The following is a 27,220-nucleotide window of genomic DNA, read 5'->3' as shown; positions in this document are numbered from 1 at the left end:
AATATTATTGGCAATTATGACTCAATAGAGCCACACCTTTCCTGTGAAATAAAGGAGATGCTGAAATCACTGCATCGTTATGTTGAGAGGTATCACCCTGATAAGGCAGTAGCTATGCGTGCTACAAACTCAAGAATGCTGTGTCTTACTTTCACTAATTTTTGATGAGTAGCCAAAGATAAATGACTCTAGACTGTTTTCTTGTGAAAAAAAGAGCATGCAATATAAATAATGATTTACATTATTATTCATTATTTGAATATTCTTTTTGGAATAAAACTTCTTAGTCTATTGGGTATGAATTCGTATAGAAAAAAATTGTTTCACGTGAAATTAAGATTTGTAAACGAGTTATACTCGTTAAACGAGACTCCATTGTAGTCGATTTTATTTTCAGTTATTTCGTTTACATGTATGTAATCACCCCGGGGGGGAACACCTCAATATGAGGATGGGAAGCTTCCGGCATGGTGGTTGGTTCTCGCCTACCTAGAAGGTACATAAAAAGGTGGGAGATCTGGCTCCTCCCATCGAAGACGGGACGTACTTCCTTCGGGAAGGGTTCTACCGTGGTCGCTTAGGACTCGACCACAGTTCCCGAAAATGTTGCTGTTGCGGCGGTCCGGTCATTCAGTATTATATATCATGGTGCGTTCAGGCGGGTCGGAGAGTCAGTAATATGATTTAGTTTTCAAAAATGGAAGAAAATCTCGCGATTAAATATTTGATAAAACGATGAAAACAGTTTGAATTTTACTGCAATAATAGAATCTATTGTTGAAAATGACACTGAAGATATTTTTTAAAACGCTTCCGGCATGGTGGTTGGTTCTTGCCTACCTGGAGGGTACACAAAAAAGTGGGGGTCTGGCTCCTCCCATCGAAGATGGGACGTACTACCTTAGGGAAGGATTGCACTGTGGCCAGTGATTCTCAGTTCCTTAGGACTCAACCACAGTTCCCGCCAGTGATGCTGTTGTGACGGTCCGGTCATTCAGTTTTCTTTATCCATCTGCCTTCAGGCGGGTCGGAGAGTCAGTGATATGACTTACGTGTATGCAAAAATACACACAAAGAATCGGTCAACCATTTGAAGAATTTGATTTAAAGTTTGAAAATAATCTCCACTTTAGATGCTAAAACTTTGTAACAAATTTCACTTATCAAAGTCGTTGTGTTTTTGTCATTTCTCTTACATATACGCAACAGTTACAGACTGACTGTTGATCAACCCTTTGATGGATTTGGTTTAAAATGTGATAAAAATATATAATATAAATATTAAATCTGTGAAGAAAATTTCATCCATATAGTTCTCTACGTTTTGAGGTAATCATTTTCACTTGCATTCGAACAGGAGAACTTTCCGGGAATGGATTTCTGACAAAATTTGATTTTTTTAAAAATCTACAAGTTTGTTGTAAAAGCCACATGCCAACTTTTATTTATTTCTAAATATTTCTGAACAATCGTGCTCACAGACAGACAAATATAATTCCAAAAAATTGTTTTAATTCTTAATTAATTAAAATTTTTACAAATCGCTCCAAGGTACACAATCCCAATCTTCAAATATATGTGCTAATTTTAGTAGCCCAAAGTCAAAGGGTTCAACCTATAGAGAGCCAACACATACAGTCACACACGTATTTATCTTTATTGTTAATAGAAATAAAGAGAAATTTTAACCTCCGAAAATATTATAATACAAATTTTATATTTACATTAATTTAAAAATCTTAAAAATAATTTATGTATTAATGATATCAAGAATTTTTCTTTCTGAATTTTGCTTATTTTTTAAAAAATATCTTCAGTGTGATTTTCAACAAATTCTATTATTGCAGTGAAATTCAAACTGTTTTCATCGTTTTATCAAACATTTAATCTCGAGATTTTCTTCCAGTGTTGAAAATTAAATCATATCCCTGACTCTCCGACCCGCCCGAACGCACCATGATAAATAATACTTAACACTTAACACCTCTCCATGCCCCTGCGACTATAATCTTAACGATTATTTAAACAGTTGGGTGGACATGGAGAGTGAGAGTTGCAGATGGCTAAGCTAATGATGTGGAGGTAATGGTGATTGGGCTGATGATGTGGAGCTGATGTTGGCAGAGTTGTAGTTGGCTGGGTTAAAGATTTTTAAGCTGCAGTGGGTTGCATTGGAGTAGGCGAGCTGAATTCGGTTAGACTGGTGAGGAGCTGACTTGGCTGGGTTAGAGCAGGAATGGTTGGTTTTAGGTTGGGTTGGAGCAGGGATGTCATGGGCTATGCAGGACTGAATGGAGTTGTCTGAGCTTGAGGATGCGCTGCGTTGGTGGTTGGAGTTTCCGGGCCTGGTGGAAGTCTTGTCGTGCAGGTGGTGAGATGGGTTTTCCGATGTTATAGGAGTGGTGGTCAGTATCTGAACAGCTGTGACTCTTCATGCAGGAATTGAACCATTTTTCTGATCTTGGCCCTGCTGAGAGAGTTATCTGCTACCCTGGAGAACCAGACCTGTTGAAGGTTAGCTGATGGTTTCGTTAGGTGATAAGATGTAGTTAAAATGCATTCTGTTGCGTAGTGGAGTGGTGACCCCACTTCGCCGCAGGTGCAGTAAGGTTCGTCTGCTAAATTGAACCTTTTTAAGTAGGTGGGAAATGGGCCATGGCCTGTGAAGAAGAGAATTTCTTCCCTTCTCCAGGGCGTAAGTTGTTGAGTGGCTTTTGGAAGAAGCTGGTAGATGAGTCTTCCAGTTTCGCCATTGTCCCATTCCGTTTGCCACTTTTCCAACATGGTTCGCCTTAGACTGGACTTTATGAATGAAATTGGGTATGGTTCGGGCTGGATAGGGCTGTCTGAATCAGCAGCTTGTTTGGCAAGTCTATCCGCTTTCTCATTACCTGCATATCCGGCGTGGGCTTTAATCCAGGATATCTTTATGTTTGCATTTGTAGAAAGTATTGCAAAGATTTTCCTGGCACATTTGTTATTGGATTTTGGATTTTTTGCTGCTAAGATGCTGGCCCTATTGTCGACGTAGATGGTAGATGTTGCTGATGTGGACTTCAGGAATTCTGCGGCCTTGTATAGGGCCAGGATCTCAGCTTGAAATACTGTATTGTGGTGGGCCAGTTTTGTTGCCCAAGTTATTGTAGTTACTCCATTGTTGAAGACACAGTACGCTGCTCCTACTCCCCTTGTCCGTCTTCGATCCATCTGTGTAAATTCCATTCGGGTCCGATCTCAAGCCTCCGTCGTCAAGTGAAATCTGGTGATCTTCTAGGTGTACCGAGGGATGAGAAGTCCAGCCTGAAATCTTACAGTCTATTTCTAGTTGGCTATGATAAATAATACTGAATGACCGGACCGCCGCAACAGCAAAATTTTCGGGAACTGTGGTCGAATCCTAAGGGCCATCACCGGCCACTGTAGAACCCTTCCCGAAGGAAGTACGACCCGTCAGCGATGGGAGGAGCCGATCCCCCATCTATTTATGTGCCCACCAGGGTAGCGAGATCCAACCACCATACCGGAAGCATCCCATCCTCGTTACGAGGTGCCCCGAGGGGGGTTATTGTTGAAAACTAAAGAAGAAGACTTCTGATTACTAATTATTTGCCTAATTTATAAAAGGAATCAGAAAGTAAAATTACGCTATCGCAAATGACTACGTGCAATTAGAAATCAATTACCCAGATTCTTTATCTTTAATGTCAATGTAATGTTGTGACACTCGATTTCATTAGGCGAAATTCTCCTTTCTTTAGAACTATATGATAATCAATTAATTTAAACCAAATTCAACCAGTGTTCCACTGCGAACTAACTAGTTGCAAAAGGCGAATCGTATTCCATTGAGAAAATGAGAAGTGAACGAAGAAAATTTCCTTAACACTTGATAGGATGAGATTTCAATAATTCTTTTTTGATATTTCTGAATGGTTGGAGGGGGATTCCAAGTATTACATATAACTGCAATTATTACACATATCTGCCGATGTTCTGATATAGGGATAGCGCGTCTTCCCGCGATCTGGGCGTCCCGGGTTCGAGGCGCTGTTCGGGCCTGGTAGTTCATCTTCTTCTGTGTTCTATCTGTGAGGTGTGTGAGTGGCTGGTATGGAGAAACGCGGAATCATTTTAGTATCTTCCTATATTAAAACTCTGATTCTTTACCATAAAAAGAATGAAAACTTCCAACCTCTAATCGAAAACATCGTTGTATGTGGATGTTTTAAAGTTTATTTGTCTTCATATTTTTTAAATTTAATTTGAATTTCAGCAATGATAGCCTCAACCTATATACACTCTAAACAAAAAGTTATCAAGAGCATTTTCGTGTTTTGATTTACGTCCTTTTTTTAGCGGGGGGGGGGGGGCATCTTATAGATTATTCGTAGATAATCAGGAATTAAATATATAATTCTTCAGACAGTTGTGTCCATTTTCAACCCTTTCGAGGATTATCTGGATATAATAAGGCAGTTAATTGTTTAATTATTCACATGGCCGTATCCTATTTCGAGATGAATTGGTGAGATATTTAAGGATAATCAGAAGTTAATTACATAATTATTTTGATAGTTCGCTGTTTCTTCAAGCATAATATAAATGATAAACACAAGAGAATGAATAATTGATTCCGGTGAACAGAATTATCCGAGACTAATCCTTGTATAAGAAAGGAAAGTTGGATTTTGCTTTTAGTATTTATCATTAGAACTTCAGGGGGGGGACATTTGTTTTCTTAAAATAAGACCCTTAAAAACTATATACTCACTATTTTGATAGCATATCTTAAAAAAATCGCTCCGAAGAGAATCTGTCTGAAAACGTTTCAGAAAGAGTTACTGCCCTCTGATACAAGATGATTCAAACGGCTACAATAATTAACAAATGAATGAATAATTTTAATAACTATAATAAAGCATAACTACTTTATTAGAGATGAATTTTTTTTTTCTGTATCAACTTCTGCCACCATTTTGGATACATTAGAAGGAATTAGTTCCCTTAGAAGCGTATGTCTTTGTTTTGCTATTAAGATCTCCAGATCTTACTCTTAGCGTTTTCAGCTCTTCGAAATCCAAAAATAAGACTGCCCTATAATCGCATCTAAACTCACTTAAGTTCTAAATTATAACAGCAGTTAAATCTTTGAGAGTAGATTTGGGTTATATAATTTTTCGTAAAATTTTTTACACATTCCATATCCTGCTAAACTAACAATACCAGTGTGTTAAAATAGTAGCTTGGTGATGGGTTCTTGGCTATTCTATGCCTTATTGAGAAAGACATGAACAAGCTCAGTTTTGCCAGAGGCGGATAACTTTTCTTGGCCACCAAGATCTCCAGATCTTACTCTCAATGTTTACGACGTGTTGAAATCCATAAATAAGACAACTCTATAATCACATTTGAACTCACTTAAGTTCTAGATTACAATGGCTGTTAAAATATTGAAAGACGTCAGAATTTTTGGAAGTATTTATTTCTGCATTCCCTATCTTGTTGAAATAACAACTCTGCATATTAGTGATGGGATTTCGACCATCCTGTGGTTTCTTGAGAAAGACCTGAACGAACATTCTCAGTGTTCTCATTCTACCTTTAAAAGGATGGATTCGCTGCACTGATTTCTTTTCGTGGAAAAATAATATTCGATCTCATGATAATTTTGAGAATGATCATTTAAATTCATTATGATTGTAAATTTAAATATGTAAATTTTATAATTAACTATTTGTTATGAATGGAGTCAGAACTATGACAAAGGGTATAAAATTTCATTGACAAGAGCTCACGAGGTACTATTATCGATTTCTAGAATAAATTATATGTAAAGAAAAAGTATCGTAATCATTGAAACATAAGACATTAAGATTTCGATGAATCTTCGCATTTTAGTCGCCAGTCAGGTTAATAAAAAACAATTTTTGTAACTATTACTGCTTGGCATTAAACTCAATGACTCAAAAATACAACAAGCTCAATGGAGGAAAATTGTATGACTCAAAAATATAACAAGCTCAATGGAGCAAAACCGGATGACTCAAAAAATACAAAAGCTCAATGGAGAAAAACTGGCTTAAAGTTTATATCATGAATAATTTATTTTCAAGAAATTAATGAAAATTAAACAAAAAAAAATTAATCATATGACTAGTTCTTGACTTCCAGGGTCATCTGACAGCAGGCACTCTCTATCATCAGAATATAGATACTTTATCCTAACATTATTGGTGCTGCCGTCCCTGCATTGGGGTAGAGCGTCTTTCCCCCGATCTGGGCGTCCTGTGTTCGAGTCCCGGTTCGGGCATGGTTGTTCTTCATCTGTTCTATCTGTGAGATGTGTGAATGTGCCCCCCTGTAAAAAGGGGTTGTGAAAGCGAATGTGATGCGTGGGTAGCTAAGACGTACTCTTGGCCCTAGTTGGCGCTACTAAAAATAAGAGACGCTCCCTTGGCTTAAAATCGCTGACTTTGTCAATGAGCTTGTCCATGGCTAGTGCCATTTGAAACAACAACAACAATTATTATTGGTATATCCATAAGAAAAGCAGGAGCCGGTTTACTCATTCGACGACTTCTCATCCTCGTATTCGTAGTCATCCTTTCTCTGAATGAGCTGTACTAATATATAAAATTTCGAACCCATTCCATCTGAGAATTGAATAAGAATGCAATAACTGAAATATGCTAAAAGTCAAAAGACTAAAATTGTGTGTTTTCTTGACATCAAAATTGTAAATTTGTGTCTATTATTAGAATCAGTCCATCAAAGGAAAAATTCCAAAATGGATAGGCGATCCTCCTCACTGCATCACGGAGCTTAAAGGGAAAAAAAAATGTTACATTGTGGAAATGCGTGAGAAAATCGAAGGAAGAATACTCACAAAGGTTAAACAGTGAAAAAAAAATCCGCACTTTCGTTTGACTTTACTTACTTCATGTTTATAAAAATGAAATGTTATACACAGCTTCTGGTGTACTAAAAAGGCTAGAGTTCCAAAATTTTGCACATATATGCGTTATAAAGGCTTATATATTATTTCAATATTTTTTTAATTTAATTACAAATTGATCGATAAATTTTGGTTTCGCACTCGTGACGCCATCTGATGCAAATTTCAGAAAAACTTTAAGAAATCTCCAATATTTATAGTAATGAAATATATCTTAAAGACAAAAAGAAAATGTTGCTAAACATTTCTGATTTATATAATGAGTGCTGATAAATGTTTTTAAAACTGTTTTTAACAAAATTATTAAAAAACATCTTTGTGAAATAGTTATCTTTTTTCTTTTTGATAACCATATATTTGTCAGTCGTGCCACCCTCATGACTTATCTCTCTCTCTCTCTCTCAGATATACGTGCGCGCGCAGTTCGACTACGATCCGAACGAGGACGACCTGATTCCGTGCGCGCAGGCCGGTGTGGCATTCAAGACTGGCGATATCCTACAGATCATCAGCAAGGATGACCACAACTGGTGGCAGGCGAGGAGGGAGGGCTCGGACGGCACGGCGGGTCTCATCCCCTCGCCCGAATTGCAGGAATGGAGGACAGCCTGCCTGCTCCAGGAGAGCTCCAAGAATGACCAAGGTTTGCCCCACACTGTAGTGTCAACCATCTTTTTCTCATAGATTGTTTTCCCTATTAAAAATGTGCCTCCTATCAAAATAGCTCGATAACACTATATGGGCTGAGTAAAAGGCAATAATAATTTCTGATAATTAGACGAAGTTTTAATTACTTTGGACAATCTGTATTTCATTCTGAAATAGAATGAGCCATAATGGAAGCATAATGGCTCTGATGTCATCAGTTTCAGATCATAACTTTAACTAATTAAGAATAATTAATTTATATAAGCACTTCTTAAAATAAATCAAACTTCGTTCCGATTATCATCAAATGCTAATTAGTAGAAACAAATCAATGATGATAGTGGATAGGATAATATCAAACTAATTTATCAAACTAGCTCATAACATTAGTTAGGCTTACCAATAGGTCATAATAATTTCGGATAATTAGACGAAGTTCTATTGATCTAGAAAATCTGAATTTTATCTATATGATTTAAAACTTTAATTAGTTCGAGCAATTCAATCTCTTGATTGATAATGTTGGGAAAAAGTGGTTTTAACGACAATTAGTCACAAAAATTTAACTAAAACCAAATAAATGGAATTTTTCACTGTCGATCAGGTTAAAACCAAATTATTACAGCCTCAGGCATTCGACATCTTTGAAAAGTAGCATCAAGTATTGCCAAATTAATCAACTTTTTATCTTTAGACCTAATGGATTTAAATTAATTCATCCAAGTAATATATAAGGTCACGAAAAATAATTGACAACTCAATTAAAAAAGAACCGGTAGAAATTTCAAATTTTGATATATTGGCAATTTAAAGGTTAATGATGTTTTGGTTAATTCAATCTATACTTCTATAATATGAAATTAGCATTTAAAAATTAATTGAAAATAATATTCAATGATTTTGGAAAAGCTGCTCCAATGCGTTGGATGAAGCTCATTCATGAAATGTCTCTACCAGGAAAACGCAGACTTTTAAACTGTTGGTATTTTTAACTGGACCTTCAAAATAATACGAAAATATCTTTTTTGAAACGCATGTGATAGAAATTGCAATATTTTTATACCAGTATTTCGAACCGGACCTTCGAAATCATTTCGAAAATTCAATTTCTATCCATTTACAATCTTATGTTAAGAAACTTCTAACGCTCTTCAATTTTGAGGACTATAATTTGGTCAGTCTTCAGCAGATTCCAATGTTATTTTGTCCTCTGAACCGTATGCAATCCTAGAATCAAATATACCATATCGTGAAGTTGTCGATTAAAGTTAATACCATAGCAGACGGTTAATCATCTGTGAAATTTCTTAAAACAATCTCAGCATGCCCAGTAAGCTCCATGTCATTTATCTTATCTTATCTCTTCGTGATTTTGACTTGTCTTTTCTTTGCAGTCAATTGCTCAATCTTCTCACGCAAGAAGAAGCATTTCCGGGACAAATACCTGGCAAAGCACAACGCAGTCTTCGACCAGCTGGACGTGGTCACCTATGAGGAAGTGGTCAAGCTGCCGGCCTTCAGGCGGAAGACGCTCGTCTTATTGGGTTGGTCCTGCATTCGATTTATTATTTACACAGTTACATAAATAGTAAAAATACGCGCATTAATTAATTATACTATTATTAAGAATAATGTAAAAATAGTATAATATAATTAATTAATAATTTAATAATTATACTATTATTAATAATTAATTATACATTAATTATTAATACTATTATACAAGTATTATTCCGAAAAATTGCAACAGGAGGATAAATTTATTAATCTGCCACTTTTAATCAAGTAGCTCCGAGGCGAAGTTAACTGTTCGCCAAAGTTGATATGTGCCAAGTTTCGTAGTTTCGCCAAAATGGCCTGACCTGTATAACGCCAAAACATGCTCAAACACATTCATCTTCATTGATGATGATGTCGTGTCCGCGTTACCACGGAAAGGGGGTACAGTAGTTTCTGAGGGTAAAGACCCCTGAGCACCCGAGGGCAGAAGTCTGACTTTTAGCTCATATGAAGATGAAACTCACACATTCGCTTAGACAACCCCTTTCTACAGGGGGGGGGCACATTCACAACCTCACAGATAGAACAAAGATGAAGAACAATCATGCCCAAACCGGGATTCGAACCCGGGACGCCCAGAATTCATCTTGATTATTAGTAGAAATAATAAATAAAAAAAATTTAAAAAAAAACCCGAATGTAATAATTTGGTACTTGTCTAGAATTCGAAAATTATAGTATGCATTAATTTTAGACGTGGTAAATCATCATGAAGCGGCTGACAATGCATGCTCTATTCAGTATGCTAAGAAATGCTTTGTTTTTAAATGAAATATACTTTGACAGCGTAGTTGTCAATCACAAAATTCAGTTGAGATTACTTATTTGCTTGGGAATCCATAGCACTTTTGTTTACGATAACGTATCGATGATAGGTGACTATAAAAACAAAATACGGGGGGGGGGTCAATGCTTTCTTGTATACGTAGTACAGAGAAAATATAGTAATAATCGTCAAAAAATTCGAACTCGAGATTTTGACGAATCTCACGCTTAAAATCATCCTAAGTTTGAGAAGCACTTTTTTTTTTTTTGGAAAATGTTCGTATGTCGGTCTGTCTGTGACAAGGTAACTGAAAAAAGTTTTGAGTTAGACGAATGAAATTTGGTATGTGGTTTTTATACTGAAATTGTAAATTTCTATCAATTTTTGAACAAATTCCGTTCTGAGAATGTCCGGCTGTTTTTGAATATAAGCTAACTTGATAAATACAAAACGAAGAAATCAAAACAGGGAAAATTCGGTTTGCAGAATTATTATTTATAATCTAAACACCAAATTTTGAGTCAAATCAAACAAGGCGTTGATTGTCTGTCGGCCTTCATTTTCGGAAACATGATAACGCACACACACACACACACAAAAAAAAAAAAAAAAAAAAAAAAAAACTTAAATATATCAAATTTTGCAAGGGATTTTTCTAGCTTCAAGTATAATTTTGGGTCAAATTTTTCTTTCAATCGAGTGGGAAATAAGCGTCTAAAACACAAATTCTATTTTCGGATACTATGCATTTCAGGGATTAATCGCCAAATAACTTCTCCAAGGATGCCAAGCTAGATTTATTAAAAATGCTAAATTCCCGCCAAAAGCTATTATTTCGTAACTATTATAAGCCAATGTAATGGAAGGCACTCTTGAGATAACGCCATCATTGCGAGAAAGTTTTGGGAAAACGACTCCCGCTGGTTTTCTTCCTCTAGTTGTCACCACGGATTTATAAGTATAAATTTTGCCTCAGACATGGTATTATATTTTCATCCTTTCATCGTAGATGGCTTTAAAAATTAATATAAACCCTCTAAACTTTTACCTCCATGAAATCCTCAAAGTTTAGAAGGAAAATATTTGTTTCTCTTGCCTTTCAAATTTCCTATCGCTATGTCTCTGTTCAATAAAAAAGAGTTAATCTTCCTAAAGTTTCTGATGCATTAACTTACTACAATAATGACTGAAGGTGCTAAGATAATCAAATTTGATATAAGATAATGAACCACTGTGTTCTCCAACAACCATTCCGTTATAAGAGATAACTAAATAAGCATTTTTAAATCTACTACATTTATGTTAGATTAATAAACAAACTTATTTTTAAATTCACTATGTTCATACTAGATTATTACACAAATTTATTTTTAAATCCCCTATGTTTATGTTAGATTTCTATACAAACTTATTTTTAAATCCACTATATGTTAGAATGCTCAATAGACTTCTTTTTAAATCCACTATGTTTATTTTAGATTACTAAATAAACCCTACTTTTAAATCCACTTTGTTTATGTTAGATTATTAAGCAAACTTATTTTTAAATCCACTAGGTTTATGTTAGATTACTAAGCAGACTTATTTTTAAATCCACTAGGTTTATGTTAGATTACTAAGCAGACTTATTTTTAAATCCACTTTGTTTATGCTAGATTACTAAGCAGACTTATTTTTAAATCCACTATGTTTATGTTAGATTTCTAAACAAACTTATTTTTAAATCCACTATATGTTAGAATGCTCAATAGACTTCTTTTTAAATCCACTATGTTTATTTTAGATTACAAATAAACCCTACTTTTAAATCCACTTTGTTTATGTTAGATTATTAAGCAAACTTATTTTTAAATCCACTAGGTTTATGTTAGATTACTAAGCAGACTTATTTTTAAATCCACTATGTTTATGGTAGATTTCTAAACAAACTTATTTTTAAATCCACTATATGTTAGAATGCTCAATAGACTTCTTTTTAAATCCACTATGTTTATTTTAGATTACTAAATAAACCCTACTTTTAAATCCACTTTGTTTATGTTAGATTATTAAGCAAACTTATTTTTAAATCCACTAGGTTTATGTTAGATTACTAAGCAGACTTATTTTTAAATCCACTAGGTTTATGTTAGATTACTAAGCAGACTTATTTTTAAATCCACTATGTTTATGTTAGATTTCTAAACAAACTTATTTTTAAATCCACTATATGTTAGAATGCTCAATAGACTTCTTTTTAAATCCACTATGTTTATTTTAGATTACAAATAAACCCTACTTTTAAATCCACTTTGTTTATGTTAGATTATTAAGCAAACTTATTTTTAAATCCACTAGGTTTATGTTAGATTACTAAGCAGACTTATTTTTAAATCCACTATGTTTATGGTAGATTTCTAAACAAACTTATTTTTAAATCCACTATATGTTAGAATGCTCAATAGACTTCTTTTTAAATCCACTATGTTTATTTTAGATTACTAAATAAACCCTACTTTTAAATCCACTTTGTTTATGTTAGATTATTAAGCAAACTTATTTTTAAATCCCCTAGGTTTATGTTAGATTACTAAGCAGACTTATTTTTAAATCCACTAGGTTTATGTTAGATTACTAAGCAGACTTATTTTTAAATCCACTATGTTTATGCTAGATTACTAAGCAGACTTATTTTTAAATCCATTATGTTTATGGTAGATTTCTAAACAAACTTATTTTTAAATCCACTATATATTAGAATGCTCAATAGATTTCTTTTTAAATCCACTATGTTTATTTTAGATTACTAAATAAACCCTACTTTTAAATCCACTTTGTTTATGTTAGATTATTAAGCAAACTTATTTTTAAATCCACTAGGTTTATGTTAGATTACTAAGCAGACTTATTTTTAAATCCACTAGGTTTATGTTAGATTACTAAGCAGACTTATTTTTAAATCCACTATGTTTATGCTAGATTACTAAGCAGACTTATTTTTAAATCCATTATGTTTATGGTAGATTTCTAAACAAACTTATTTTTAAATCCACTATATGTTAGAATGCTCAATAGACTTCTTTTTAAATCCACTATGTTTATTTTAGATTACTAAATAAACCCTACTTTTAAATCCACTTTGTTTATGTTACATTATTAAGCAAACTTATTTTAAAATCCACTAAGTTTATGTTAGATTACTAAGCAAACTTATTTTTAAATCCACTATATTTATGCTAGGTTATTAAACAAATTTATTTTTAAATACACTATGTTTATGTTAGATTACTAAATAAACTTATTTTTACATTCTCAAATACGAAGTATAAAAAGCGAAAATATTTTGCATCAAAAAAATTGCAACTCTAAATTCTGAATAATCCTCACATTTCAAACCTTCTTGAGTTCCGACAAACACATTTTTGGAATTATGTCTGTGTGTCTATGAACACTATTATTCAAACCCGCTTTAATCCAGACCAATGAAATTTGGTATATGAATTTACCTCGGATTTGTATGATTTCTATGAAATTTTGGATGAAATCCATTCACAAAAAGTCTGTCTGTCCAGCTGTTTGCAAGTGAACACGATATCTGCAAAACATAAATAACTATATAGATGAAATTTGACACACAAGTTTATCTTCTAATATGGAGGTCCACGTCAAATTTAGACCCATATCTATCAACAGATTGATCGTATGTCGGTCTATAATTTTTCTTACATTTAAACATGATCATTCAAAAAGGCAGTGACTTAAATAAATATCATTTATAACGTTATCTGGATTACTAGTTCTAGATAATTTTGGTTTTGGTCAATCTGAAAAAGGCATTCGAAATATATATTATATTTTCCAGTACATGTGTATTAACTGTATGCTAGGAATTGATAGTCAAGAGTCGCATGATAATTTCCAGCCAAGGATAGAGATTTCATAACCATTGTTCACTCAGTTTATGCAACGAATTCGCAAGCTTTCCCAGGGTCCAGAATTATGTAGGGAATACAAGAAAGTTTAGGGAGATCATTACCATATTTATATAAGTTTACGAAGTAAAGTTATTTTTATTTCGTTTATATGAAATTTCTAAAAGAAACATCTTGCATTGTTATGCTTATCTGAGATAATTAAAAGAAACTTATTTTTAAGCTGCTGTAATCTTTATGCCATTTCAAATATGCATTTTTTACGCAGGGGCGCATGGGGTTGGCAGGAGGCACATCAAGAACACTTTGATCAGCCACCATCCGGACAAGTATGCCTATCCAATACCTCGTGAGTATCCCTCCTTTATTTCACAAATTGCATAAAATATAGTTCTTTCAATTTATTCATTCGTTATGCTAGCAATGTAACAATCTAACATACCACACATTATTAAAACATTTCCTAATGTATTATACATTATTATTCTTACACATATTGCACCAATAATTATTACTGTATTAGATATCGTACTATATATAATTATACATCAACGATGTACCATATCGTTCATTATGCTTGTATATTTGTTGATAGTTAAAATCTCAACTTGTTAATTCAAAAACGAAGTTTCAAGAGAATGAAAACTACATTCAAATCCTTAGCAACCTCTTATTTCTATAAACATGTGTTGTTGTTGCACTCACCCAAGAACAGTGGAGCTGTATCACGTCTATGAAACTGTGCAACCTGAAGGAATCCAATACTAACAATAGTTTGTCAATAAGATCTTGCCTGGAGAGACCCAAACGAATAAGAATGTGGTCAGGTGATGACATTCCATAAAACATGCGGATCAAGCCTGTTCCATAAAACACGTGGGGACAGACTTCAAAGCGCTTAGAACCATCAGAATATTTCATTGTTCCAAGGTACCCACTGTAAAATCGAGTAAGTAAAGTCTGCTCCTGTTTACTATAATCAAGAATTGAGAGACCCCTTGACTATTATCCCTATAACAGTGATGGTAGAACAAGAAAAGTGGTTTTATTTTTGGCTTTTAACTCTCAAAAAAATGTCCGTGTTGTTAAGTGTTTCAGTAGGCACAGAGGCATCACTAGCTCCCAATCTAGCTAGGGTGTCCGCAATCTCATTATTGTAATATGGTAACGTGGATTATTCCAAAGAAACAGGCCGATTTTTAAACCGAATTTGTTTATTTCTTTTTTGGCATATAGGGACGACCACTACATTACACAACTTTACAAAGACTAACATTTAAATATGAAACATTTTAAATTTTAATAAACTATTCCTTCGGGTGTTCCTTTTTCACGCACACCACCTCATTTTCACTCACACCACCTCCGCTCTTCTTTCACCACGTTGCCACTCGGCATCAACTAAATTTAGTTTCTGTCGCCATCTCACCAAAGTGTCTAGTCCATCAGTACTTTACATTATGCTCTATGTCAACATGAGAAGGTATCCTATAAGGACTTATTTACTACTACACCAAACTAAATGTTTCAAAAAGTTTAAATTTCTTAGATAGATCCATAAATGTATAAGATATTTTTATAGAATTATGCATGATATTTGGAATGGTACAGCTCTCAATCTTGAATTTGAATAAATTAATTCCAATCTTCCTCTATCTTAGCAGCAAATAACTCAGAACATTTTCTTATAAATTATTACTAAAGATAAAAAAATTCAATTGCAGTCTTCAAACTCTGCATTTCTTGACATCTTGACTGGTAAAGTTTCAGTTCAGTTTATTAATAATTTACTAAATTTTCACGGTGTACAATTTACAAAAAGGTTAACCAGCTCCTTAACCCAGCTCAATTAACCCTTTAAAGGGCCATTTTTTTCTAGTCATATTATGTTAAAATATTTTAGGCTTGAAATTAGAATAAAGAAAGTAATTCATTCAGCTTATCAGATAAATTTAACTTGATTAATTAATTAATTTGGTTAATTACTAATTAAGTAACAAATGAAGACACATCATTTTGTGTGAGATAAAGAACTGAAGTATCTAAGTTTCTGTCTTTCTAAAAGAATTTGTCAGAACTTATGCCAACCTACATCATTTCATACAAAGATTGATAAATTTGATGGGAAGCATACTTCTCACGGCCCTAGAAAGGATTAAAACGATAATTACGAAACGAAGAGGATAGATTGATAAAATTCGGGACACAGATTTAACATTTATAGTGTAGACAGCTGTCAAAGTGTGAGGCAAAACTAAGAGAAGGTTGACTGTCTGTCGGATCTGTATCTTCAGAAATCTGTAACGTGATAATTCAAAGGCGCAGTGACTGAAATATATCAAATTAGGAGTGGAATTTTGTGACAATAATTGCAGTTATGTGTCCAAGGTATGTTTCAGTCGGTTGAGAAAAACGTTCTAAAAATATTTTTGATTTTCGGGGACGCATGCCAGGGATTAATCGCCAAATAAATCGCTATGCATCACAGGACAGATATGGTAAAAATGCTAAATTCACACCAAAAGTTAATAAATTGTAACTATTTTACGTCAGTGCCATGCAAAGCGTTCTCTGGAATGACAAGTATATTAGAGAGTTTACGAGGAAGTTTTAAAGAGATTTTATAGTTATATTAGATTCCTAATCTCGTACGGATAGGATAGGATTGTGAGGTTTAGTGGCGCAAGAGCCATACTTGATCAAACTGCGCCAGACCTATGATTAAAATATTAAATACTTGTCTTATATAAAAATATGTAAAATTGGAAATTAATTAATAAAATTACATTGCAATGTCTCTAATCTCGTTCGGTCTCTGATCCACTGGTCAGTTCGGCTGATAAGCAATGAAATTCTCTGTCTTCATATTCACAAAAGTTATTCATTGACTCTAATGATTTGGTATTTTGATTGATGATATCTTAGTGACTAATGAAAAAGCACCACTTCATGCCTTTTTTTTATTAAATATTATAAATTTAAATTTTTTGGTTTGTAGCAGCGATGCATGATTGCATTATAACTTTGCTATTGCATCACCCTTTTATTGATTATCTTCAATCTAGAGAAAAATGTTACAAAATCTAAAGTATTGCGTTTCATTGGCCTTTACTGTAGTTTTCCTTATTACTGGTTTATTCTGAGTGTCGATACATTCTGCACTTTGAAGGCAAACAATGACTTCAAATTTACCGAGACCATTTCTCGATGAGCTTGTTTTGATTAATGGCATTTTATACAAATGTTTAATGCCAACGCACCCTCATTTACTATTTTTATGAATATAGCATTATAAATAGAAATTGGGCGAAAAAATAGATAGTTTCGGTTGATTTGAAATAATGACACATTTTTGCATAATCGCTTTTGTCACATGTTAATCTTTAATTGGTTTTCCTCAATCTAGAGTATAAATTATAATAAATCTAATGCCGTACGTTTTCATTAACCATTACTATAATTACCTTATTTCGAGTTTATTACTAGCGGCTTTCGGTCTTCAATGTTCTAGTCAACCGAGTAAACAAGCACTGCCTTTGTTGGATAAGCTCTCAATGAAATAAGCTTGAATCATCATCTAAAGCTCTAGTGCGACTTTGACTAAAATAAAATCACATTTTTATTTATATTACAGAATCTCATCTTACAACTTATATATGTAAATTAATATCACATTCAGAGGCAGGTGTGGCCTGCCTATAGATTAAAGAATGTTTAAATAATAGAGTTTATGATTGATGATCATGTGGTAGTAGTTTTTCTATATCTAGTTTTAATAATAGGTTTGGTGTAATTAATTGGTTTGTTAAATAATAGATTTCAGAAATAATTCAATAAAAACTAATCATATTCAAGATGTTTCAACAGTTTTCTTATTTCGATGGCAACAGTTCAAATTCAAGTGACCTTCTCTTGACATTGGTTTCATCGAATCTCTTTTCCTTAGACACGACCCGGCCGATGCGCAAGGGTGAGGAGAACGGCAAGAACTACTACTTCGTATCGCACGAGGAAATGATGGCCGATATCGCGGCCAACGAGTACCTCGAATACGGCACCCACGAGGAGGCCATGTACGGCACTAAGCTGGAGACCATTCGAAGGCTGCATGCGGACGGGAAGATAGCCATATTGGACGTTGAACCACAGGTACATCTGCATTCATTTCTGGCGTCTTTTAAACAAAAGATTGTTTTAATACATACCTTCCTTAAACCATTTAATTGTGCATCAGACGGGTTCAATAAAATTATTGTGGTGTGCAAACGTGTTTTTAATTGTATCAAATTTTTTTGTATACATTGATTCCTAGATTGTTGTTAAAGCAGTGGCGTCACTAGGTGGAGTGGCGTTTTGGCAAATACTTGGGGCAGGAACATTAAGAAATTTAAGCTCAAAATCACAACAGCAGATTCTGTCTATTTATGTATTTGTATCTCCTCGAGTCGGAGCTTCTTAAGGCCATAGGTGGCACTGTTTTATTTACTACCGTGTAGTTACTCCACAGAATTCACAGAAGGAACACAGAATGTCGTAATGAATTTAGTGAATAACGGCTGAAGCGAAGAAAATCGTCCTAACGAGTTCATGGCTGTAACGCAGAAAATCGTTTTAAAGAGTTTCATGAATAACAGTTGTAAAGTAGAAAATCGTCCTAACGGGTGACGTGAATAACAGCTGGAACGTAGAAAATCGTCCCGTGAGCAATAACTAGAACGTAGAAAGTCGTTCTAACGAGTTTCGTGAGTAATAGCTGGAATGTAGAAAATCAACCTGACGAGTTTCGTGAATAACAGCTAGAATGTAGAAATCGTCCTGACGAGTTTCGTGAATAACAGCTAGAACGTAGACAATCGTCCTGACGAGTTTCGTGAATAACAGCTAGAATGTAGACAATCCTTCTAACGAGTTTCGTGAGTAACAGCTAGAATGCAGACAATCCTTCTAACGAGTTTCGTGAGTAACAGCTATAATGCAGACAATCGTCCTGGTGAGTTTTGTGAATAACAGCTGGAATGTAGACAATCGTCCTGGTGAGTTTTGTGAATAACAGCTAGAATGTTGACAATCGTTCTGACGAGTTTTGTGAATAACAGCTAGAATGTAGACAATCGTAGTGACGAGTTTCGTGAATAACAGCTAGAACGTAGACAATCGTCCTGATGAGTTTCGTGAATAACAGCTAGAATGTAGAAAATCATTTTTTGTACATTCAAGATTCGTTTTTTTCCTAAGACGAGGCTATGGCTAGTTTTTCCCAAGACATTAGTAGAAACATGACTGGATCCTCAGAAATTATGGCTTTACAAAAATGACTAGGATTTAACTGTCAGAACTAGGTCTAAATTATCCTAATTAATATTCTCTTATTCATAGTCTTGTATTGAAGAATTTTAAATGTTTTATTTTAAAAACTTAATGAAGAAACTCTAGAAAGATTGTACGGAAGAAAAGTCATGGAGCTGTTTAAAGTTGTCAGAAATAACACTTCATACACAAGGTTTATGATTATGGAGAGTTTTGTGCCAATTTTTGTGTCTTGTGATACATAAAAACAGGGTCAGATGTTTCTCAATAGCAACCAAACAAGTTGCTTTATTTTTAAATATTATACAAATTAAAACAAGAATAAAAAAACAGAGAAGGAAGGTAGATAATAGGCTGTGATTTATTTATTATGTTTTATTTTATCTTACTTCATTTTCTTTTATTTGTTCATTTTCAAACAACAGTATTTGGCAGATTTCACTGGATCCCCCCAACTACACTCTGGAATCTCTACTGCACAAGGAATTATTGCGAATGAATATCTTTAAGCGATTCAGAACTCTCGGAACTTTTTTTTATTTGTGTATAAGACAATTAGAAATTGAAACACTGTTACTGTTGATATAAACAAGATTTGATTACTGTTACACAAACAAATACTGTTGATATTTTCACGCAATAACGTATCTAATAAGAGTAAAGATGAGCTATTTTTACTGCTCTTAAAATAAGTGCCGTGGTACCTATATTGCTTTGTTCAAAAATTACCCCTTTCTGTCTACTGTACAACTCGACTCAAATGAATGCTCGTCCTTTTAATTTTCGCCGTACGTTAATGATGTTAAAAGCATTTCGTTCTGCACATGGAATTAATCTTATTCTTACTACAATACCATCTTGGTCTGCTGAAAAAAGATTGAAATATGAAATTCAAGGACCACGGTAAAATTTAAAAGATACATATAATTATGCATACAAAATGATTCATTACTGCTAGTGTGTGTGTGTGTGTGTGTGTGTGTGTGTGCGTGTGTTGGCGCATTTACAAGCCAAATTGTTTGACCTACGGCTAATAAACTTCACCATGTAGGTGAGTACTACACTTTTGGCCCTTAAAAGGTGGAAATATGCACCTCGATGTAATTTCTTTTCAAATTCAAATTTTAATTAATTAAAATTATGTTGAATTTTGGCAGTTTTCCACAGTAATTTCCACAACTATTATCGCACAAAGACAAATTGTACACCATTTAAGAATTTAAGAGCCGGCGTCCTGGCATAGGGGTAGTGCGTCTTCCCCGTGATCTGGGCGTCCCGGGTTCGAGTCCCGGTTTGGGCATGGTTGTTCTTCTGTTGTTCTATCTGTGAGATGTGTGAATGTGCCCCCCTGTAAAAAGGGGTTGTGCAAGCGAATGAATGATGCGTGAGTGGCAAAGTCGTACTCTTGGCACTAGTTGGCGCTGCTATAAAAAATAAGAGACTTTCCCCCTCACGCTTAAATCGCTGTCTTCGTAACAGCGGGCTTGTCAGTGGCAAGTGCCATAAGAAAACAAACAAACAAGAATTTAAGAAATTGTCTGTTTAATGACACCAATTTAATAAACGTGCAGACTTTTGTTGAATTTTGCCAATTTTTTAAAAATATTTTTTGGCTAAATTCCAACAATAAATTACACTGTTACCTTGTGGTTCAAACTCTATTCATTATTCCATCAGCTATTTGATCGTGTGATTTTTTTTTCTTTGTTTAAAGCTAAAGAAGAAGTATTCTGTTTAATATTTGTTTACGAGACATATAAAAAAAGTGTAGTTGCAATACTGCGAAATTCAGAAGATAGTTAAACACCATTTTCACACTTTTAATCGCGCCATGACGTCATGGAACTGGTCTCTATTAGTAACGTTCATATACATAATAAGCAAAGTATATATAAAAAAATTTAAGTATCATATCCTCCACAATTTAAGCGATATATCTGTCTGTCAGTTTCACAGTATCATGAATATGAAGTAATATCTAAACGATTTAACTGAGATGAAAGATAATCACTATCCCTGGCGAACCAACTGGTCGCCAAAGACGGCTAGTTTAACAGTAATTGAAATTCTTTTTATAAAAACATTTTGTTTCATTGCAGGCACTGAAAATCCTACGCACCGCGGAGTACACTCCGTACACCGTATTCATTGCGGCACCCTCATTGGGCAATATGCAAGATGTAAGTGATTCTGATTCTTCCTCAAAGGTGTGTTGCAGGTGGCTCCGAAAAATCGTAAGATTTTTTGGAGCTGAATTTTTTTTTATTTATTATTTTGTGTGCTTGCTGTCTTATATTTTACTGTACACTGATATGTATACATATGCATTTAATGCATGAAATTTTTAATATGTCCAACATTGGCATTACTAAAACAGGCAAATATACTAACTAACTCAAAATATACTAACAGATGACTCAGAATTATTGTTCAGTTATTTTCAAAAAAGGTGAAAACGCTGCTAAGAATACCCCAGAACCATGAGACCAGATATAACCCAGAACGCAAAACACACAGAAGATTGCGAAGACAAAAGACAATCAATATTAACATAGAATTAATCATAAGAGGGCAAATATAGAAGGGATGTGCAGAATAAAGCAACTAATAACAGAATAATAACCCTAGAATTATAAGAGTGCAAACATAATATGGCTGAACAGACATAACAACATAGAATCGTGAGAGTGCAAACACAGACAAAAAGCAACTAATAATGACATAGAATCATGAAACTGTAAACAGAGAGAAACTGTACAGACAAAAAGCAACTAATAATAGAATAATAACCCTAGAATTATAAGAGTGCAAACATAGTATGGCTGAACAGACATAATAACTTAGAATCGTGAGAGTGCTAATACAGACAAAAAGCAACTAATAATAACATAGAATCATGAAACTGTAAACAGAGAGAAACTGTACAGAAAAAAAAGCAGCTAATAATATACTAATAATCCTAGAATTATAAGAGTGCAAACATAGTATAGCTGAACATAATAACATAGAATCATGAGAGTGTAAACACAGACAAAAAGCAACTAATAATAACGTGGGATCAAGAGAGTATAAACATAGAAGGACTGTACAGCAGCAGGCTGTAATACAAAGTTAATTTCCAAGGAAATTGTTTTCGTGTCTAAGTGCTACGATGTGGACAATGGGGCTAGCACACGGGAGTTGCGCTGAAAACTCTATAAGTAATACATCAAGAAGAGTAGCAACAATATTTTAACTTCAGCTTCAGACTGGTAATCAGGAAAATTAGTTAGATAGTTGATTTGTACTAACAATACTGTTCTGTGTGAAAACTGATCAGATATTCTTGGAGACAGTCCTGCCAATGTTACATTTCGGCAGATATTGGCCATATTATGGTATCCTAAAACATCTAGTACACCGTTCTTTATGCTCTTATTATTTCCGCTACTTCATTGTTACAGCAAACGAACTTCTATTTACATATGATTACCTTCTTTTAAAATAGTAAAGCGGATATTCTGAATTACCCTGTATACAAGAATCTTAAAATATTTCAGAAAATAGATATGTAGTGCAATAATAATAACAAGAACAACAAAAACTTTGAGTGAATAACATGATTAATATAACAGCAAGTGCTTTAAGTTTTCCAAAGGCTGATACTGCATTTTACTTACTATTGTATCTGTCATCTTGCGTCGTATTTGCTAGTGCTTCTGTCATGCTGCGTCCTACTTGCTGTTATATTAATCATGTTGCATCCTGCCTGCTATCATGCATGCATGCTGCATGTGACTTGCTGTTGTATTTGTTATGCTGTGTCCTGCTTGCTGTTGTATCTGTTATGGTCTACCCTGCTAACTATTGTATCATGCTGCATCCTACTTGCAGTTGTACTGTTCGTTTCAGTATCATGAGACGACACCACTTTTCGACAACTCTATCTCACTAAGCAGTGAGATGCGAAAAGATATGCACACTTCCGAAATTAACTTGATTGCTAAATGTAAACATTTCCTTCTTTCATGATTCCTCTCACCCCTATTTTATCGAATTAAACCCATCCTAACGCATTGGCAAAATTCGGTGGGTTTTAGAATCCGTTGGCAAACAATATCTGTCATGATACTGCTACCAGCTTGATGTTTTATCAATCATGTTGCAGCCTACTTATTGTTGCATCATGCTGCATCCTGTTACTTAATGATGCGACCTGCTTGTTGTTATATTTGTCCTCTATGTCCTACTTGCTGTTACTTATGTTATATCATGTCTTTCTTGCTGTTATTTATGTTATATCATATCCTTGCTGCTATGTCTTGCTTGCCATTGTATTTGTCATGCTGCGTTCAACTTTATCAGCCTTGTTGTTGTTTCTTATGGCACTTGCCACTGACAAGCCCGCTGTTCGAAGACAGCGATTTTAAGCAGGAGGGGGAGCGTCTCTTGTAGTTGTACTTTGTTTATTGTTGTATCATGCTGCATCCTATTGCTTCATGCTGCAACCCACTTGCTTATGCATTTGTCCTAATGGAACCTATTTGCGGTTGTTTTTGTCGTATTATGTCCTACTTGTTGCTTTGTCTTGCTTATTGTTGTGTTTGTCATACTACATCCAACTTGATAGTGCATCTGTATGCTGTGCCGTGCTTACTGTTGTATCATATTTAATCCTATTGCTGTCATGCTGTGCTTTGCTTACGTTTTCTCATCCTGCGACCTGTTTGTAGTTGCATTTGTCTTGCTGCGTTCTACTTACGTTTGCATGTCATGCTGCGTCATCCTTGCTGTTGTTTCTATCATGATGCATCCTATATCTGCTATGATGTGTATGCTTGTAATATTGTTTTCATGCAGCTGTGTTGTTGTGCTATTATAAATATGTATTCTATTAAAACTAATTGCAATTTATCCAGTGTATCCTCTTTTATTTTACTTAATTTTCTACCAAAAAGACCACTATAATTTTCGTGCTTTGTGTTTGTGTTCCCATGTATTGTAGTAAAAACTGTTATTTTTTTAAAAGCACTTACTATTTATACTTGTCTAAAGAATTCTGAAACAGACTTTATGATGTTCAAATTAGCCGCGAATTCAAGGAGAAAATTTACCTTAATCGACTTAAATGAAATATCTTAATTAAATTTGAATGGTGCTATAAATATTCCAAAACATTTAGTATTATAGACTGGAGATTTCATAACTCAATTTTTATTGTCCAGAGCTACTGTTAAGTAAGTGTTTATAATTCATAATTTGTGAATATAAAAGGCCTAGAGTTTTTGCAAATTTATAAAGCAGATAACTTCTGAAAAGGAAATTCTTTGAACAAATTCAAATTCCCCAATAAATATTTAAAAAACACAAAATATATGAAATACAGTCTCTACCATGGGAGAATCTAAAAGATTCTAACTAAAATGTGGTTAAAACTGTAATTGGTAACTAAAATTAAGGTTCTTCTAAACTCTGCAGTTTCATTTTTATTGACGTTATTGTGAGATTTTCACTTAGAGTATGCTTTAGGAAGGTGGTGGTCTTATGATGATCTGTTATTTAAAATGCATTTTTAATGCCCCAGAATGACAAAAGATGGCAGCGCGAATTTCAGACTTCTTTTCTTATGAATTAATGCTCGAATTAATGAAAAGATATCGTCAAGACTATGCTATAGCATATATTGTACTTGCGCAAACTCCAAAGCAAATTTTTAAAGATTCGTTGATATGGATACCATTCCGCATGAAATCATTTGCAGATTTATACTGCTGCTAGATATTGTATATGCAAGATATACGCTCGTGATCTCAACATTTGCAAATTGATGGATGGTCCCGGTATTTATTCGGAATTCTAAATTACTATAGTGTGTGTATTTTCTGTAGGTGGTTCAAGGTCACATTTTCTACCGCTTACTGGTACCAGACAACCAATAACGAGGTAGAAAATGTGACCTTGAACCGCCTACAGAAAATACACTGACTATAGTGCCGAATACAGTTTACCATGGTGGTGAACAGCGCCCTCTACCTAATTCAGCTGGCATTTCTTACCTTTTTTTTCTATGCGATTCCGGTTTGTCTTTTGAATTTTCGATTTTTCTGAGCAATTTGAATGTTGATTTTTAAAAAACCCTGTATATTCTTACAAATATTTTGTGTCAATGTTTTTTCTTTTCTTTTGTTGACTCTCTGACTTGTTTCAGATCGACGGCAGCTTGGAGCGACTTTACAAAGAGAGCGAACTCTTACGCCAGGCCTATGGTCACTTCTTCGACTTGACTATTGTAAATAACGACATCGAAGAGACCATTCGGACACTGGAGAAAACGCTCGAGAAAGTGCACACCTCGACGCAGTGGGTGCCGGTCACGTGGGTCTACTAAACGCTCCGCCTGCCGCTGCTGCCAAAGGAGAAAGGCTTCGTTTTCCGGCCAATCCCGTCGTGGCCCCAACAAATAACGCCACGCCCAATTTTTGCTGAATCACCATTGAGATATTATAGAGCTCTATTACGCTAATGGATAATCATTACGGTACATAATTTTTGGTCGAGCTTATAAAGAAGGAAGGAAAACTCACATATAAACGCTGCTCATTTAAACACAGGCCACAGCACAAAAAGATGTATGTTATTATATAAAATATATAAATATATATAAACATATTTCATAGCCTTTGAATGATATTAATGTCAGTGGTTCTCAACTTCAGGAGCATGAAAAAGTGGAGGCAAATCATACGGAAAGTTTAATCGGTAAAATTTAAAGATAACAAAAATATACAGGTAAAACTAAATAATATACCACTATTAAAATAGATAAATACATTTGGTAAATTATTTTTAAGTTGCAATTATTGTTGAGACATGCATATGTGATACGTGTCTCAAAATAATTAGATATGTTTTATGAAGATAATTGGATGTTATTTGTTTTATTATGACAATTAGATGTGTTTTATGAAGATAATTGGATATTGCATTTTTTTATTATGATAATTAGATTTGTTTTATGAAAATAATTGGATAATATGTGTTTAATTATGATAATTTGATGTGTTTTATGAAGATAATTAGATTTGTTTTGCATCTAATTACCTTTTTTCGTAAATAGTAGATCGTCTGTGTTCCAACTTAGAATTATTATATTCAAAAAGCAAAAAATTATAGCATTTTCTCAATCTACATTTTTTTTCCTTCCATTTTTTTAGATTATAACTTTCGTGAAACCTTTTTTTTTTTCTCACAATGTATATTTATAAGCGTGTTGATTCCCCTGACGTCACAGTCATATGATAAACGTAAGTGCGCAAGCCCTTTAATTAATCCTTCTCTCTACTGTAATTGCAATGTAGTCCATTTAAACACTTCAATGCAACTGTTCATATTTTGTCAATTCAATATATACAAATAATTATTATAAACGCCGAAATTTAAATTTTATTGATACACGTAAAGTGTTCTAAATAGAAAAAAAATTTGTATTTTTCGTCCCATCGGTGATTGAATTCTTCCTTCTTTTTCTTGTTCATTTGTTTCCTTATGTTCGTAAATATGGTTTGTCGTTTTTATGATTTCCATATTTTTCTGAGCAGTGCTGCTATTGGTTTTTATTACTCGCTTATTTTTCTTTGCAGAGCAATTATTAGCTCTTATTCTTTTTTTTTTTTCTCTTTACAATACTTCTACTGATTTTTATGAATTTATAATTTTCTTTGCAATACTACAATTGGGAAATTCTATATTTTTTTCTCTGCAATGCGAATAAATGCTAAGTTTTTTTTCCCCCGTACAGTGCTGCTATTTGTTTTTATTACTCTCTCTCTCTTTTCTCTACTTAGTAAATATTATTTCGTATATTTTTTTTTCTCTACGGTGTTACTACTGATTTTTAAGATTCTATATTTTTTCTTTGTAATCCTTTAACTGGAAAATTCTCTTTCTTCCTCTGCAATGTTATTATTGAATCTTACTGGGTTTTTTTTTCTCTCTATAGTGCTGCTACAAGTTTTTATTACTCTCTTTTTTTCTCTGCAGAGTAATAATTATTAGTTATCATTCTTTTTTTTTTTCCTCATTCAATGTTACTAC

At 33.9% G+C, this 27,220-nt stretch overlaps 1 protein-coding gene across 5 annotated transcripts in view; it reads left to right on the top strand.

Moving 5' to 3' along the window:
* LOC129957168 (peripheral plasma membrane protein CASK-like) overlaps window positions 1-25,990 on the top strand; it is a 666,946-nt gene extending 640,956 nt beyond the window's left edge. For 3 of the 5 annotated variants that reach the window (XM_056069351.1, XM_056069354.1, XM_056069353.1), the window contains 6 exons: window positions 7,361-7,598; window positions 8,998-9,147; window positions 14,109-14,189; window positions 17,787-17,989; window positions 21,247-21,354; window positions 25,335-25,990. In XM_056069351.1, the coding sequence (XP_055925326.1) occupies window positions 7,361-7,598; window positions 8,998-9,147; window positions 14,109-14,189; window positions 17,787-17,989; window positions 21,247-21,354; window positions 25,335-25,514 (960 nt within the window). In that variant the 3' untranslated portion in view covers window positions 25,515-25,990. The remainder of the gene's footprint in view (window positions 1-7,360; window positions 7,599-8,997; window positions 9,148-14,108; window positions 14,190-17,786; window positions 17,990-21,246; window positions 21,355-25,334) is intronic. The other 2 variants (XM_056069352.1, XM_056069349.1) reach the window with 1 other exon arrangement.
* The last annotated feature ends 1,230 nt before the right edge of the window (window positions 25,991-27,220 follow it).

Source organism: Argiope bruennichi, chromosome 11 (assembly GCF_947563725.1).
Source record: "Argiope bruennichi chromosome 11, qqArgBrue1.1, whole genome shotgun sequence".
NCBI classification, from domain to species: Eukaryota; Metazoa; Arthropoda; class Arachnida; order Araneae; family Araneidae; genus Argiope; species Argiope bruennichi.
This window is presented reverse-complemented; position numbering and strand designations above follow the sequence as displayed.